The sequence below is a fragment of the Phoenix dactylifera genome, chromosome 9 (assembly GCF_051530095.1).
Source record: "Phoenix dactylifera cultivar Ajwa chromosome 9, Ajwa_hap1_PhDact_Kaust_v1.1, whole genome shotgun sequence".
NCBI lineage: Eukaryota > Viridiplantae > Streptophyta > Magnoliopsida > Arecales > Arecaceae > Phoenix > Phoenix dactylifera.
Genome location: NC_143198.1, coordinates 27,384,648 through 27,401,215, shown reverse-complemented (window position 1 = coordinate 27,401,215; position 16,568 = coordinate 27,384,648). Strand labels below are relative to the sequence as shown.

General features: G+C 47.2%; 2 protein-coding genes across 2 annotated transcripts; both read right to left on the bottom strand.

Annotated features, from left to right (window-relative positions):
* Window positions 1-2,658: 2,658 nt before the first annotated feature.
* Window positions 2,659-4,311, bottom strand: LOC103713253 (putative UDP-glucosyl transferase 73B6). Its single transcript, XM_088704730.2, has one exon. The coding sequence runs from the start codon at window positions 4,208-4,210 to the stop codon at window positions 2,729-2,731; it is 1,482 nt and encodes a 493-aa protein (XP_088560856.1). The 5' UTR covers window positions 4,211-4,311; the 3' UTR covers window positions 2,659-2,728.
* A 912-nt stretch (window positions 4,312-5,223) lies between these two features.
* Window positions 5,224-7,145, bottom strand: LOC103713254 (scopoletin glucosyltransferase-like). Its single transcript, XM_039131601.3, has one exon. It carries the CDS (start codon window positions 6,871-6,873, stop codon window positions 5,401-5,403), a length of 1,473 nt encoding a protein of 490 aa, XP_038987529.2. The 5' UTR covers window positions 6,874-7,145; the 3' UTR covers window positions 5,224-5,400.
* Window positions 7,146-16,568: the final 9,423 nt, after the last annotated feature.

Here is a 16,568-nt window from a genome sequence, read left to right as displayed (position 1 = left end):
TTTTTGGGTATAACAGATATTTTACATAACTTTTTCAAAAAAATAGATGCGCATGCGAACATAATCAACTTTAGAATGTACTACTTTTTTTATAATTAACCAAATATGAGAATTTTTTTTTTTAAGATATCATATATTGGAGTATCAACTTTTAAGAAAAAATATTTTAGTAAAGAATAATTCTTGAAGTCTTTTGGTCTCTAAACTCGCGTAGTACAAAAGGAGGGGTTGGGACGTCCAACGGAGCAACCACGTCCGTTTTGCCCCCAAACTTGAGAGGGAACCACGTCTCAAAGTTGTGTAATTTCTCCGATGCCGTGTTTCAGCCTCACATGGACTCGTCCACTAAAAAATTCAAATACGACACCAATCTCCATATATTTGTATTCGATGCATTGCATTCTAGAATTATCAATCAGGAGTCAGGACCTCACAAATCTGAAGAAACTCCAAATTAGGACGACCTCAAATTAGGGGTCCGATATGGTCAAATCTTCTTCTAGATTGGAAGCCAAACCTGATCGTTCTCCCAACATAACAAATTAGAATTAAACTTAACAAGACTCGAAATCAGGAGCAAAGCAGAGAAAACTAGCCTTACCTTACAAAGATGCAAAACAGCTACAAAGGAGACAATTGGATGGCTCCAACCCAAAGATGCCAAAGATCCAAAGAAACACCAGCGCCAGTGCAGCATAACGTATGATCGGAACTTTATCCATCCGAACCAACAAATTAACTCCGTCTTTGAGGCCAAAAGAAGCAAATAAATGGTCTCAAAACCGTAGAATTTAAAGGAAGGAGTCTGATTGCATGAGGACGTAAACTAAATGTGAGATACAAGATGGTCTTATGTGTAGGTGACAACAATCCTATGGGGAATAAGTTGGCTGGCCAAGGATAACAGCTTGCGAGCTAATATTAAACCAATTCAGCCGAGTAGGGCTTTGTATTGAGTATGCAAAGGCTAGTTCTCGGGTACCAATACAACCTAACCTAATGTATCGCAACTCATAAGCATAGCGACGGCAATAAATCATAAGCCAACAACAATTTATATAGCCATCTAAGTATGGATATGTAACAATTCAAGATCTTATGCTAGCCGACAAGTATTATTTTGGCTCTTTGATCCTATATAAGTACCTAAGATCTACTCGACGAATAACCGATATAGGACTAAACATACGCCGCACGGGTTATCACATATGCCCCCTGTTTAAGTCTGATATTCTCGTCGGGCTAAAGATCCAAATCTATTTAAATTCAATGACAAACATCACAATAAGGCCATGTCCCCTAGTTCACATAGGTCATAAGTCGGATCCGCTCCAAGACCATTTGTAACAACTCAGAATCTCACCCAAAATGACTAGCTAGAAGGTATTATTTGGGTTTCTTGATCTTGTAGAAGTTTCTAAAATCTATCCGGCGAGTAACCGATATGGAACTAAGTACACGCCCGTACGAATCCTCACAGGATATACTTCTAATAATCTAAGTAGATGCCCATCATTATATTCTACACTATAATACATGCATAACAAAATCTATTTGGTTGTAGATCCCTTTCAAGTTCCAAAAAGAAAAGTTATGTTTGAATTTGTAAATTATTCATTTAGTGGTGGGTAGGTAATCGACCTCGATAACATATTAAAATTCATTTGTGAGCAGCTGAGATGGACATTCTAAAACACGATAACTGCAAGGATCGTCAATTTGGATGCCTCATCACATAGTTAAATCATAACCCGCAACCAAGTTAGTTATGGCATGGAAATATTAGAAACTTTTTCTTGAAGGTTGGACGTTTTAAAACACTATCACATAGTTAAATCATAACGCCTGTAACCAAGTCAATGATGCCATGGAAACCTTTTCTTTTCCCAACATGAAAACAACAATACAACATCACAGGTGAAACCAAAATGAGGCTACCCAAATAATAAATCTTCAAGGAGGAAATGAGAAAATGCTAAAAGGGAGAGTTGAAAATACATATTTTACCATTTCTTTTCATTTTATTCTCAATGATTCTTAGCATTTTTGTGAAAATCAGAATCAATTCAACCATACTCAAAATTTTGTAGTTAGATAGACATATTGTAGCCACAACTCTGTTTAAACCTAGCTCGTTACTAAATTACAACCAACGGTCAGATGCTTCGGTAGCCATAGGCTACTAGCAAGAACAGATCAAGTCAACAATGATGCTCAATTGCGGCATGCTTGATTGCAGCGTATGCACTCTAAATGCAAATAAACATAATTAGACGGCATATTACTGTCACAAATGAACCTAGCTAAGTTTTGAGCCGCAAGAGCTCGGTTTGGCCAAAAACAGTACTTGATATTTGAGTGGAGTGAGTTCTAAATAACCTTCATTAACAAGATTCAATCTTGACAAACTTTCTTAGATCTTTGTCGTGCAAGCCTAAGAAGTTTGGACGTGGCTCATCTATAGAGTTGATTCGCTCCCTTCTCAACCAAGCAAGCCAAATAAAAAAAAGAAGTCTTTTGACGAGCCGAACTAGGGTTACCGTGAACAGCTCGATTCATTAATCAATTCAATTTCGGCAATACAATGAGACCACAATGCGTCGGGCGGAGAGAGATAAAATGCTAATTGTCATCAACGATGGAGCCAAGAATATCAAATTGGGTAGCATCCATCCATCCATCCGATGCAATATTATTATTATTATTATCAATCACCTTCGGATTCGAATCACGCGGCCTTTCCGGCGGCCTTCTTGGGCCATGCACGAATCTCCTCGATCAAATCAGCGAGACCGTTGCACGACGACCCCCCTTCCTTCACCGCCGCACGCGCCATCTCCCCGTACTCCCTCGCCCTCCGGCGCGTCCCTTCCGCCTCCACCCCTCCCCCCATTATCCTCCCCACCGCCGCCCCTATCTCCGCCGCCCCCACCACCCCGTTCTCCTCCGCCGCCGTGCCCCGCCGCGCCCCCTCCGCCGCCCTCACACCCGTCCTCAACACCTCCACCACCAGCTTCTCGTTCATGAACTGCTCCGTCGATAGCGGCCATGTCGCCATGGGCAGCCCCGCGCTCACCCCCTCCAGCACCGAGTTCCACCCGCAGTGCGTCATGAACCCCCCCACCGCCCCGTGCCCCAGAACCGCCACCTGAGGGGCCCACCCCCTAATCACCAGACCCCTCCCCTCCACCCGCCTCTCGAACCCCTCCGGCATCCACGCCTCGCCGGCGGCCTCCCTCACCACCCAAACAAACGGGTGCCCGGCCAACTCCAACCCCGATGCCATCTCCTTCAGTTGCTCGCCGGAGAAGTGGCTCCAGCTCCCGAAGCAAACGTACACCACCGAGTTTGGTTTCATGGTGCCGAGCCAGGAGAGGCAGCGCTCGCGGTTGGCGGCGACGGCTGGGTCGTTCCCCCCGCGGGCGGCGAGGTCGCCGGAGTCGGCTGAGGCTAGCGCGACGGGCCCGACGAACCAGGACCGCATGCGGTCGATTTTGAAGTAGAGCTCGGCGTAGGCCGACTCGATCTCGGCGAAACTGTTGACGACGACGCCGAGGCTTCCGGACTCGCCCTCACTGAGGTCGTCCATGGCGGCGGTGATGGGGCTGTCGCCGCGGAGGAAGTCGGGGAGCTCGCGCCGGACCATATGGATGGGGTGGGGAAGGTCCGGGACAAGAAAGGGGTCGTCATCGCTGGAGACAGCGAGGTGGGGGAGGTGGCGGAAGAGGGCGCCCATGACGCAGACGGGGAAGAGGCCGAGGGCTTGGAAGGAGAGGCGGGGGACGCCGAGGTCGCGCGCGATGGCGGTGGTCCAGGGGAAGTGGGTGTCGGCGACGATGGCATCGGGGCGGTGGAGGCGGAGGAGGCGGTCGTGGTCGGGGCGGGTGAGAAGAGAAGCGGCGTCGATTTTATGGCATTCGGAGGGGGGGAGGGCGCTGATGTTCTCGACGCCGGGGGGGAGGCCGGCGGCAGCGGATGGGAAGGTGTAGAGGAGGGTGCGGAGGGGGAGGCCTGCGGCGGCGGCGCGGTCGACGGTGGGCTGGACGAGGGCGGCGTTGGCCGGGGTGAGGAGGACGGTGGAGTCGACGCCTCGGGCGGCGAAAAGTCGGGCGATGTCGACCAAGGGGATCATGTGTCCCGTCGCGAAGAAGGGGATAAAGAAGACGCGGAGTGGGCGCGCGGACTCCGCTTCGCCGGCGACGGAATCCATGGATCGAGGGTGACGGATCCGGACTAGAGTGGAAAGCTAGTGGAGATTGCGAGCCTGGTCCAACCCTTGTAGTTGGAATCTTTTTCCGGTTGGTAGAGCTCGTGCTGCAAATGGTTAACGACGAAATTGACTGTATGGAATTTCGTGCTGTGAGATCGTGGGTCACGTGGGGTTGTCTCTTTCAAATCTAATATTTTAATTTTATTTTTTATTTAATTTCTAAAATAATAATAAAAATTAATTATATTTTAATAATATTAAAATAGATAAATCTTTGAATTAAACAGAGATTTTGAAATGAGAAGAGATGGATAACCAATGCTTCAAAGTATGTTTTCAGATTTTTTAGAAAAATAATAATTAGTTTATTAAATTTAATTTACATATATTATTGATGTTGGGTTTAGTATTAATTTATAAAAATAATAATAATAAATTTAAAAAATATTTAAATTATTTAAAATTTAATTTATTTTTGGCCAGTATTTTTTTATTTACTTATTATTTATTTGGCATATTTAGATCAGGCTTTGTTATGTTATATTGCTTATTGGACCCGCATAGCATTTTTTCTATTGATTTAGATTCTAAATTAAGATTGCTCAAAACTTGAAGGAGTGCCCCAAATCGACTGAAGATATTTGCAATTATTGGAATTCTAGTTTAGGCGGGCTAGACTAGTTTAGTTAAATATTTTATTTAATTCGAATAGTAATAATTAGCTAATATGTTTTGACTTACGTCGTTACGGAATAATTAATTATTAGAATAATTTGTTTTAGATCATAATTAAATCATTTTTTTAAAAATTAAAAAAAATATTATAATTTTAAGATTATATGATTTACTTTATGTATAGAGCATGACACTAGCAACTATATAACTAGATATATAGCTCTACGTAGTGCAAGACATGCAACCGTTTTGGTCCACCCCGAAGGATCAAATGTATTTCTCCGTGGTTAATTATTTGGTATCGTAAGTAGAAAAAATTCGGTATCTAAGCACAGAGAAATCAGAACCGATTTCTTTATTCCACCAAAACAGAGAACCCTAATGTTACAGCGCAAGTCCTGCGAACGCTGGGTTGGGATCACGGATCCGAATCCAACTACATAATAGATGCCGTCTTCTAGCGGCAGAGCGACACCAGCACTATCAGCACCGCCCGTCGGCGGTTGCCGGAGTACTCACTCCTCCTTCCGCCCCTCCTTCCGCTTCCCCTCGAGTTCCTGGATCAGAGCGGTGACGTCCTCGTAGGTCGCACCCCCGTCCTCCACCGCCTTCCCTGCCGCCTCACCGTACTCCCTCGCCTTCCTCGCCACCGCCTCCACGTCCTCCCCGCCGCCGCCAACCACCCTCCCGACCACCGCCGCCACCTCCTCCGCCCTCACCAGTACCTTCTCCTCCTCCAGCCGGTTCCGCCGGAAGCCCTCCCACATCCTCACCCCGACCCCCATCACGTCCACCACCAGCGCCTCATTTATAAACTGCTCGTGGAACAGCGGCCAAGTAATCATCGGCACCCCCGCGCACGCCGATTCCTGGAGCGAGTTCCAGCCGCAATGTGTCACGAACCACCCCACCGCCGCGTGGCCCAGCACCTCCACCTGAGGTGCCCACCCCCTCACCACCAGTCCCCTCCCCTCCACCCGCTTCTCGAACCCCTCCGGCATCCACTCCGTCTCCGCCGCCGCGTCCCCCGCCGCCTCTTGCCGGACCACCCAGACGAATGCCTTCCCTGACGCCTCCAGCCCCAGCGCGATCTCCTTCAGCTGGGGCCCGCTGAAATGGCACAGGCTCCCGAAGCACACGTACACCACCGATCCGGCCGTTTTGGAGTCGAGCCATCTTAGCACACGGTTCCGGTCTGCCGGGGGCTCCCCGCGTTCCGCCTTCTCCTCGGCGGCACGGCAGCAGAGAGAGACCGGGCCCACGCACCAGGCCTTGATGCCGTGATGGTTCTTGTTCTTGTTCTTGTAGTAGTCGACGTAGCTCGGTTCCATATCGTAAAAGGTGTTGACGACGACGCCGTAGCTCTTGGCCTCGGCCTCGCCGAGGAGCTTGAGCATGAAGAAGTTGTCGACGAGCTCCGGGAGGCCATTTCTATAGAGGCGGATAGGATGAGGTAGGCCGTTCATGATGAAGGAGTCGGTGGAGGGGTCGAGGGGGAGGTAGTTGACGAGGTTGGTGAGGACGAAGAGGGGGAAGGCGCCGGCGCCGTGGAAAATGAGGCGGGGGATGCCGAGCTCGAGGGCGAGGTCGGCTGTCCAGGTGAAGAGGGAGTCGGATACAAGGGCATCGGGGCGGAGGTCGCGGAGGACGGCGGCGAGGGGGGCCTGGAAGTGGAAGAGTGCCATGACGAAGGTGTTGAAGTGGGCGGTGGGGACGGCGGAGAGGTTCTCCTGCCCGGGGGCGAGGCCGGTGGCCGCGGGGTCCGGGAAGGGAATGACGTGGAGGGAGAGGGGGAGGCCGCGGGCGGCGGAGGAGTCGACGGTGCGGCGGAGGTTGGCGGCGTTGACCGGGGTGGTGACGATGGTGGAGCGGACGCCGCGGGTGGCGAAGAGGCGGGCCATGTCGACCATGGGGATCATGTGGCCGGGGCTCATCAGGGGGAAGAAGAGCATGTGGAGGGGGCCGGCGGGGGTGGCGGAGGAGCCCATGGGCGGCGGCGATTGCGATGCTCTTAGCTTCGAATTCGTGAGTCGGAAGAAGCGGGGAAAGGGAAACACAGTGGGATTTGAGATCCGTTTGAGACTTAAGAGTGAAGAGGGGTTACATATAGACGGGGGCAGACCGCATTATCATTGATGGGATTCCGCCACAGTGATCCCGAGGATACAAGGGACCAGTGGCGTTGATCGAAGAATGTGACTGCTCCAAAAGTGCAACACATTGGATAATCTTCTACATTGCTCATCTGAATATGGATGGGAGGGTAAAAGGAAGGGATGTTGCGGTAATAATCTTTCTGCTTCTAAAAATTAGTGAGACAACGATAGTGTGTGCATATATATATATATATATATATATATATATATATATATTTGAATCAAAAGTATGCTATCATAACCCAACTTTGTCTAATAGAAAAAATAAATTAGAGTTTCCGCACAAAAGGATATATCTTAATTATTTAATATTATTTCTTTTATATTAACATTAAGTAATTCCATATCATCTTACTTGAAGGATTCCTATAAGTTAAAATAAAATTTAACATAAATTTAGAAGATACTTTCTTTTATCCCGCGGAAATTCAATTTATTAAGAAAAAGTTTTGGGTGAAATTTCCGAGTTTCTTTGGCATTTTCTCGAGTTGGAATCGGTGGCAGTAATCGAGCAGGTACGAAGAGTGATTCGCGAGCCACATAACGCGTGCGGTAAGGACGGGGATTCGGCGTGGTGGTGGTTCAGGGAGGAAATGCCTCGGCGAACTCGTGCATAGAGAGGGGCCGTTTGATATAAAATATCCGCCCTCCGAGAAGTTGGTCGAGAAGTAGGGCGGCGTGGTTGTTGGCGATTGCAAAAGGACAATTTATTAAAGGACACGCGAGACCAAGAGGTGCCGCCGGGGCCCACAAGAGTGGACCTCGGTTGTGGGATCCTGTACCAGATTTGGGAACTCGGAAAAAAAACCCCTCGTATGGAGTAATCTTTTTTTCGATGAAGCTCCCTCGATTAACAAAATCCATCCATATGACAGTATTTTATATATATATATATATATATATATATATATATATATATATATATATATATATATATATATATATATATATTGGTCTATACATCTTCTTGTAATTATAGAATATATTTACCAATACATTGCAAGATATTACACACTAAGCACATTAGTCATCCAATAATCTATACACATCTTAAGCAAATGATACGTAATTTCAAAAATATTATGTTCATTGGTACGCTATGTCCAAATAATATATATTTGACGAATTTTTGATATATATTTTAAGCTTGTTTAATATATTTTTTCAATTTTTAATATGCTCAATCTAGTTGTTTCAAAATATAATAATTAATAAAAATATGTTGAAAGTCATGTCTAGCCCTTTTTTTTGTTTACATTAATTTTTGTGAATTGTTATACATTTTATTTATTTATACCAGTAAAGTTTGCGTCTCGAAATTTGGATCAAATTCTCTTTTTAGTTAAAAGAGAAATTTAGTAAAAAAAAAGGAAGAAAATTCTTTTACTTTCTTCATAACAGTATCTATAAATATGTGGTATGAAACCTTTATATAAATTCCTTTATATAAATTAGTGGATAGACTCCTCTTCTACTTAGAAGTGGTAGAAATTTCTAAAATGATAAGAATTCGTTATCAAAATAAAATTTATTTTTATAATTAAATTTTGACATTTACATCAATTTCTACTGTGTTATTTAATTTCTCTCGAACTAGAGAGTTATTACTTTTCAAAATTTTGCTTAGTGAACTGTTGCTGGAAATTGGACCCGGAGGCCGCCGCGAAGCCGGGGAAGGAGGAGCTCCGCTGCTGCAGGGGGCGGACGGCGGCGCGCCGGCCGGTGACGTCCTCCTGGAGGGGTGTAAGTCCTGCAAAGAAAACCGGTGGCCGGGCTCCCCGGCGCCGGCCCTCCGATGCCTAAGTCAGTGGGGACAAGTATGTGGAGAGAGCAGGAAAGAGAGTATATGGAGAAGACCGCAAGAACATTTGGATAAGATAAAGAAGACGAAGAGGATGATGTCCTCAATTGCGTCTGTGCTTCCCGGAGGGTTCAGTCCCGGGGATCTGTTTTTGTTTCCGTTTTTCTCTCCTTTCCCCCCCCAGGTTTCCTTTTATAGGAGGATTTTTGTTACCTGGGAGGTGACAGGAGGTTTGTCCTGTTTTGTAATAATTGGGCACGATTTGGCCCATTAATGGCGTAATGGAGAACGGGACCGGATCAGACCGGAATCAGGGAGTTGTCACGGTCGATCGGACCTGTTGGAGTGGTTGAACCGCCGGCTGTGGTGGGGCCTGGGGTCCGTGGATGGTAAGTGCATTTATTACCGAATGAACCGGCGGTCAGGGAGAGCCATACATTCTGATGGTTCAGTGATCCGGAGATCGTCTTGGGCCGTGTTCATTAAATGACTGAGTGCATCGGAGACTTGAGAGAGTCTCGTGCATTAATGGCAGGTCGTGCCGAATACCTGCGAAGATCTTATGCCTTGATGGCTTGGAGATAGTGGCAGGTTATAGTGGAGTTGTCAGGTCCCTTAGAGGGTTAGGTGGAAATTGGATATTTGGCTAAGGCATGGGCTCGGCCTGCTGTGCTCGGCCTTCTGGTCTCGGCCTTCTGGTCTCGGCTCTCTGGTCTCGGCCTTCTGGTCTCGGCCTTCTGGTCTCGGCTCTCTGGTCTCGGCCTTCTGGTCTCGGCTCTCTGGTCTCGGCTCTCTGGTCTCGGCCTTCTGGTCTCGGCTCTCTGGTCTCAGCCTTCTGGTCTCGGCTCTCTGGTCTCGGCTCTCTGGTCTATGAGCTCGAGAGCGGAAGAGCCCGATCACTTAGGATGAGCTCGAGAGCGGAAGAGCCCGATCACTTAGGATGAGCTCGAGAGCGGAAGAGCGCGATCACTTAGGATGAGCTCGAGAGCGGAAGAGCCCGATCACTTAGGATGAGCTCGAGCTTGCTGATGGATTTGGGTGCTATAATTACATTTGTGGGGTGGTCCATTTTTCCACCAACACTACCCCCCGACTTCCGAGTCCGAGCTGCTTTTTGGCTCGGGCGAAGGAAGTAGTTCAGTCATCGATCGTCCTGGTGCTGTGAGCGTTCTTACACCAAGGCGACTGAAGACGCTTTTTCTGCTCGGAGTCCGTTCTTTGGGGACGTCGGCAGAGAAGAATCCAAGTAAAGATAAATGAGAATGTAAAGACATTAAATGAATGGGTACCTTGTACCGTGTGCGTCCTTGCGCCGAGGCGACTGAAGACGCTTCTCTGCTCGGACTCCGTTCTTTGGGGACGTCGGCAGAGAAGTCCAAGTAAAGATAAATGAGAATGTAAAGACATTAAATGAATGGGTACCTTGTACCGTGTGCGTCCTTGCGCCGAGGCGACTGAAGACGCTTCTCTGCTCGGACTCCGTTCTTTGGGGACGTCGGCAGAGAAAAGTCCAAGTAAAGATAAATGAGAATGTAAAGACATTAAATGAATGGGTACCTTGTACCGTGCGCGTCCTTGCGCCGAGGCGACTGAAGACGCTTCTCTGCTCGGACTCCGTTCTTTGGGGACGTCGGCAGAGAAATCCAAAAATAGAATAGACAATATAGAGATTAATGTAGAAACATTAAGTAAATGGGTACCTTGTACCGTGTGCGTCCTCGCGCCAAGGCGACTGAAGACGCTTCTCTGCTCGGACTCCGTTCTTTGGGGACGTCGGCAGAGAAATCCAAAAATAGAAGAGCGGGCTGAGCTCGTTGGCTGAAGACGATGGAGCACGAGCCGAGCTCGTCCGGTCAGAGAGGACCGCTAACTCATAGCCGATGGAGCACGAGCCGAGCTCGTCCGGTCAGAGAGGACCGCTAACTCATATTCGGGGAGCACGAGCCGAGCTCGACGGTGGAAGCCGATGGAGCACGAGCCGAGCTCGTCCGGTCAGAGAGGACCGCTAACTCATATTCGGGGAGCACGAGCCGAGCTTGACGGTGGAAGCCGATGGAGCACGAGCCGAGCTCGTCCGGTCAGAGAGGACCGCTAACTCATAGCCGATGGAGCACGAGCCGAGCTCGTCCGGTCAGAGAGGACCGCTAACTCATATCCCGACGTCTCGAGCGTCCCTATAGCCGGGGCATCCCGACGTCTCGGGCCATCCCGACGAGTCGGGGCATCCCGACCGTGGTCAGGGCATCCTGACCGTGGTCAGGGTAGGAGAACGAGCCGAGCTCGTTGGCTAACCTGAAAATAGATAAAATATTGAATTTATTTGAAGCCAAAGTGGCGTCCTGTACCTTTTGGAGATATTTTGATAGCTCTCGAGCTTCGAAGTCCCTCAGGACTTGGCTCGGCACCGGCCTTCTTTGGCTTGATTTTTTAGGTGTTTTGCACTCGGGTTTCTGAGCTCGGTCTGCATGAGCTCGGCGGGGGCTTCAATGATGGCGACGCTCTGAAAGGGGAGCAATGTCGCGGGCGCCGTCCCAAGGACTTACGCCCGTAAGGAGGGAGTACATGCTGGTTTCTTGCTTGCTGCCGGAAGACAGAAGACTTGGAAGGATAATGGGATTTAATGGGGCTGTACTCTTTGTCACAGAGGCTTACAATCCCATTTTAAAGCTCCATAACTTTCCTTCTCCAGACCTCAGCTTTTATTTCTCTTTCCCCCCAACTCGTTGACGTGAGACTTGGACTACTACTTCTCACTGGTTGCCCCCACATACGTCGTTGCAGCGGGAGCCATGCCTGATTCGAGATGGCTCGGGAGTCAGGAGAAAGTTTCTTCCTCTGCTTCACATGATTCCGTGGAGGCGGCACAGGAGGGGCCTCCACTTGTTGCAGGCTTTGGGCTGCAAATAGCTAGCGCTTGGACTTGCTGCACAAGCGCATCGAAGTGCTCGAGTTGGACTTGTGGAACTTGATCTACCGGAGATCTTGATGGTGAATTTTGGACTGAGCGTTTGGGACTTGGAGCATGATACTCGAAGGGGAAACCCGCTTGTAGGGGGCTCCGGTTGAACTGGAGCCGGAGGAGGCGGTGCAGTTGGGATGCCCCTGGGTTGCAGGCTTTGGACAACGGTAGCCAAGGCCTGCACCTGTTGTACCAGGGCATCAAACTGCTCCGGCCGGACTTGAGGGGTTGACTCGGCCGGAGGTGGTGAGTTTCGGACGGAATGCTCAGGACTGGGTGGTGGACGTCGAGAGGCGTTGGAAGCCCCTTTGCTTTTTAGCTTCATGGCAGCGAACTCGGTCCCTTCCTCTAGCGCCAACTGTTGCTGGAAATTGGACCCGGGGGCCGCCGCGAAGCCGGGGAAGGAGGAGCTCCGCTGCTGCAGGGGGCGGACGGCGGTGCGCCGGCCGGCTGCGTCCTCCACCGTGGGGCGTGGGAGCGTCCGAAGAGGGGTGGTGCGTCCAGTCCTGCAAAAAAGCCGGTGGCCGGGCTCCCCGGCGCCGGCCCTCCGATGCCTAAGTCAGAGGGGACAAGTATGTGGAGAGAGCAGGGAAGAGAGTATATGGAGAAGACCGCAAGAACATTTGGATAAGATAAAGAAGACGAAGAGGATGATGTCCTCAATTGCGTCTGTGCTTCCCGGAGGGTTCAGTCCCGGGGATCTGTTTTTGTTTCTGTTTTTCTCCCCTTTTCCCCCCAGGTTTCTTTTTATAGGAGGATTTTTGTTACCTGGGAGGTGACAGGAGGTTTGTCCTGTTTTGTAATAATTGGGCACGATTTGGCCCATTAATGGCGTAATGGAGAACGGGACCGGATCAGACCGGAATCAGGGAGTTGTCACGGCCGATCGGACCTGTTGGAGTGGTTGAACCGCCGGCTGTGGTGGGGCCTGGGGTCCGTGGATGGTAAGTGCATTTATTACCGAATGAACCGGCGGTCAGGGAGAGCCATACGTTCTGATGGTTCAGTGATCCGGAGATCGTCTTGGGCCGTGTTCATTAAATGACTGAGTGCATCGGAGACTTGAGAGAGTCTCGTGCATTAATGGCAGGTCGTGCCGAATACCTGCGAAGATCTTATGCCTTGATGGCTTGGAGATAGTGGCAGGTTATAGTGGAGTTGTCAGGTCCCTTAGAGGGTTAGGTGGAAATTGGATATTTGGCTAAGGCATGGGCTCGGCCTGCTGTGCTCGGCCTTCTGGTCTCAGCCTTCTGGTCTCGGCTCTCTGGTCTCGGCCTTCTGGTCTCGGCTCTCTGGTCTCAGCCTTCTGGTCTCGGCCTTCTGGTCTCGGCTCTCTGGTCTCGGCTCTCTGGTCTATGAGCTCGAGAGCGGAAGAGCTCGATCACTTAGGATGAGCTCGAGAGCGGAAGAGCCCGATCACTTAGGATGAGCTCGAGAGCGGAAGAGCCCGATCACTTAGGATGAGCTCGAGCTTGCTGATGGATTTGGGTGCTATAATTACATTTGTGGGGTGGTCCATTTTTCCACCAACATGATCGAGTTTTGGATGTGATGAATCTTACCCTAAAATCCCATCAGATATACCTGTAATATAGTTAGAATGGTCAACAGCGGGTCCAATGATGTTTCCCAAACAATGATATAATTGGAATGAAAGGAGCTTCAATCAATACAAAAAGAAAGTTAGAAATCTTGACTGATAAAGATGAGCATCGGTAACACTCCCCATTAGACTAACTACCCAGCTGCCTGGTCCTTTGAAATAGTTGGAGATTAGTCATCAAATGTCCCTTAATCAGTCTACTATTTTGGACCAAGGGAAAAGTGCAATAGGAGGCAAAGCATTTTTTTTACTATAAGTACCCAAGATCTTCTCGGCGAATAACCTATGCGGGATTAAACACATGCTCGCACGGGTCCTCACATACCTTCTCCGTTCAAGCTCTAATGTTCTCTTTAGACTAAGAATTCAAATCCATTCAATCCTAATCATGTGCATCAAGATAGGCCCGTGGTCAGCCTCTATTAACTCGTTTTATAGTGTCTATTAGTCCACATGGGCTATAGGCCGAGTTCGCTCTGATATTATTTATAACAACTCCAGACCGCACCTAAAATAGTTAGCTGCAAAATATTATTTGGTTTATTTATTTCTGTTTAAGTATCCAAGATCTTCTCGGCGAATAATCGATGTGGAACTAAATACATGCCCATACTTTTCACCATAGATTTTTTGGTTTAATGGTCTCGGCCATCGCTAAGTTTATGGGTGCTATCTGGAATTTAATCATTGATCGATTGCAAGTGGAGGCCCCAAGTAACACCACTTAGCACTCGTAGACCATCAAGTTTGATTGCAGCATGAGTTCGGTGAACTGGGCGGTGATCAAAGCGGGTGATATGCAACTGTACTAAGTCGAGGATGTTGTGGACAAAAGTAACATGGAAGCTGTCCGGGGAAAATCTATCCCGGATACGCTGCCAAAAAAACAGCAGCCATGAGCTTGTTTGGATTATTCGAAAGCTTTCACATGGTCTCACGCTCTTAACTTGTCAGCTTGTTCTTGCACTTATTCTTTATAGTTAATATGTGTCACGGTGCATATCGACGTTGCTTGTATAGTCATGTTCCATGCTTGGCCCTAGCGACATAAATAATCCTGGGTTTACATCATGTACAAATATCTTAGTTTATCTGCCTATAAATGGTGAAGTGTTTTCCCTACCAACCAAACACGAAGATGGGGACTGCACCCAAAAAACAAACACAAAAGAAGAAGAGACAAGATGGGTCAATGCTATTGCTCTATTTCTTCCATTGCAGAACTACCTATTTTATTTTATTATTAAATTTTTGATAGAGATTTTTTTTAAAAAAAAAAATTATGAAGATGGGTTAGTCAAGAATCCTCTCTAAAAGATTCTTTGATGATATCTGCAACGTGGACTAATTAATCTCGGTATTTCTCGCAAAGCGAATTGCAGGGACACATGAATGAAAAAAGATTGTGCAAATAGGTAAAATTTCTTCAATTATATATAAAATTTAAAGAAGCTAGTGAAGTTACTAGAAAAAAACAAATCTACGACATAATCTTTATGATTTCCAAGCACGACTAGTTCTACTCGAGTCGCTAGTGAGACATAATCTTTGCTTAAAAAAACCCCACCTAACACGTTCTGCTCGAGTTTGAGAAATTATGTGCATGGATATAGATGTGCACTTAGGTGGTGCATGAGTAGCATTTCTTAATTTAACATTGTTAATTGCATCAATGGGTTGATTGACTACAAAAAGTTTAGAGAATCCGGACTCAAACCTTCAGTCCATCTAGAAAGAAAATAATATATATGGTTACCCCATTGCTTCAGAGACACAGGGAAAATTTCACCAAAAGTATAAAATAAAAAGAGAGAGAGAGAGGGAGAGAGAAAGAGACAGAGGAGAAGGGAATGGGATTTGAAGATCTGCATGATTTTTCGATTTCATTCAATAAATCATGTATTAGTTCCAAACTAAAACTTGCTGTTTTTGTGAACTTGATCAAATGATGATGCTTGTTTAGTGATTCCAACACTGAAGGTTAACAACGATTGATTACGACAATCCTTCTGACCATTATAAATGCGTAGTGTTCTTAATCTCAACACTGAACGTAAACTTGCTACTCAAATTATACTTCATCCCAAATCTTTATGGGCCAAAGTTGTTAGTGCTAAATCTAGATTCTCTGGAACTCGGTCTAATTATAAGAAGCCTCCTAGATATTCCAGCACATGGCATAAAAAATGTCTCTGCGGGCCTAAAGTTCAGTATTATTTTCAATGGTCCCTCGGAGATGGTTCAGCTGTTAATTTTTTCTTTGATCCATAGATTTCTACGTTGCTTTTGAGTGCTTGGCCAACTTACCCGAGCATGAATATTCATCATGAAGAAATGAAGATTCAGACCCTTGCTTCTTGGAATATGGATTTCTTGCCTCATTTTTTCCGGTTGAAATGATGCACCTCATTTGCACTATTCCAATACCTAACAGTGCTTGGCCCGATCAGCTTAATCAAGTTTCAATCAAGGATATGCATGGGAGGGTGTGTTCTATGTGAGACGGTGCTGGGAGCAGATCATATCATTCTTGAGGGAGACTTTGCCACGGTGATTGAGGAGATCTAGAGGTCCAGAAGTGCTGGTGGGGAAATGCGACTGCTACTTGATATTTGCCGCTTGTTAAGTGAATACGTTTTCCACAGAGCTACTCATAAGAGGCCAACAGTGCAGCAAATTGGGTGACCTTCTATGCAGCTCATTACTCATGCGAGTTTGCTTGGGTGGACCAAATTTTTCTTCCATCTCTCTTGCAGTCTTTTTTACTTTCTCACTCTTTGGACACCACTCAGATCTCTTGTATGTGAGCCGTTGACGTACCAAAAAAGGATATGCATCCTTAGGTATCTTGTTTTCGTTCCCCTACGGTGAATGTAGACTTCAAATGGGTTTGGAAACCATCTGGTGGCGGCTTTTATGGAACAAGTTGCCAACCAAAAGAAAAAGAAAAATAAAAAAAGGGATTATAAATCTCTCACCTACTTACACAAGGATCCACGAAGAAGCCATGCAGCGTTGTCAAGTGGGGTCATTATTAGAACCATGATATCTTGTTTAATTTTACGTGGTTGCAATGATGCCTTAGGGACAAAGTTGAGACTCGAGAGGGAGAGATTTGGTTTGATATCCAATCCAACTATTTGAATGGGATGCATAGTGACAGG

Coding starts and splice junctions, on each gene's coding strand:
- LOC103713253 (XM_088704730.2), bottom strand. CDS start 4,210: ATGGATTCCGTCGCCGGCGAAGCGGAGTCCGCGCGCCCACTCCGCGTC.
- LOC103713254 (XM_039131601.3), bottom strand. CDS start 6,873: ATGGGCTCCTCCGCCACCCCCGCCGGCCCCCTCCACATGCTCTTCTTC.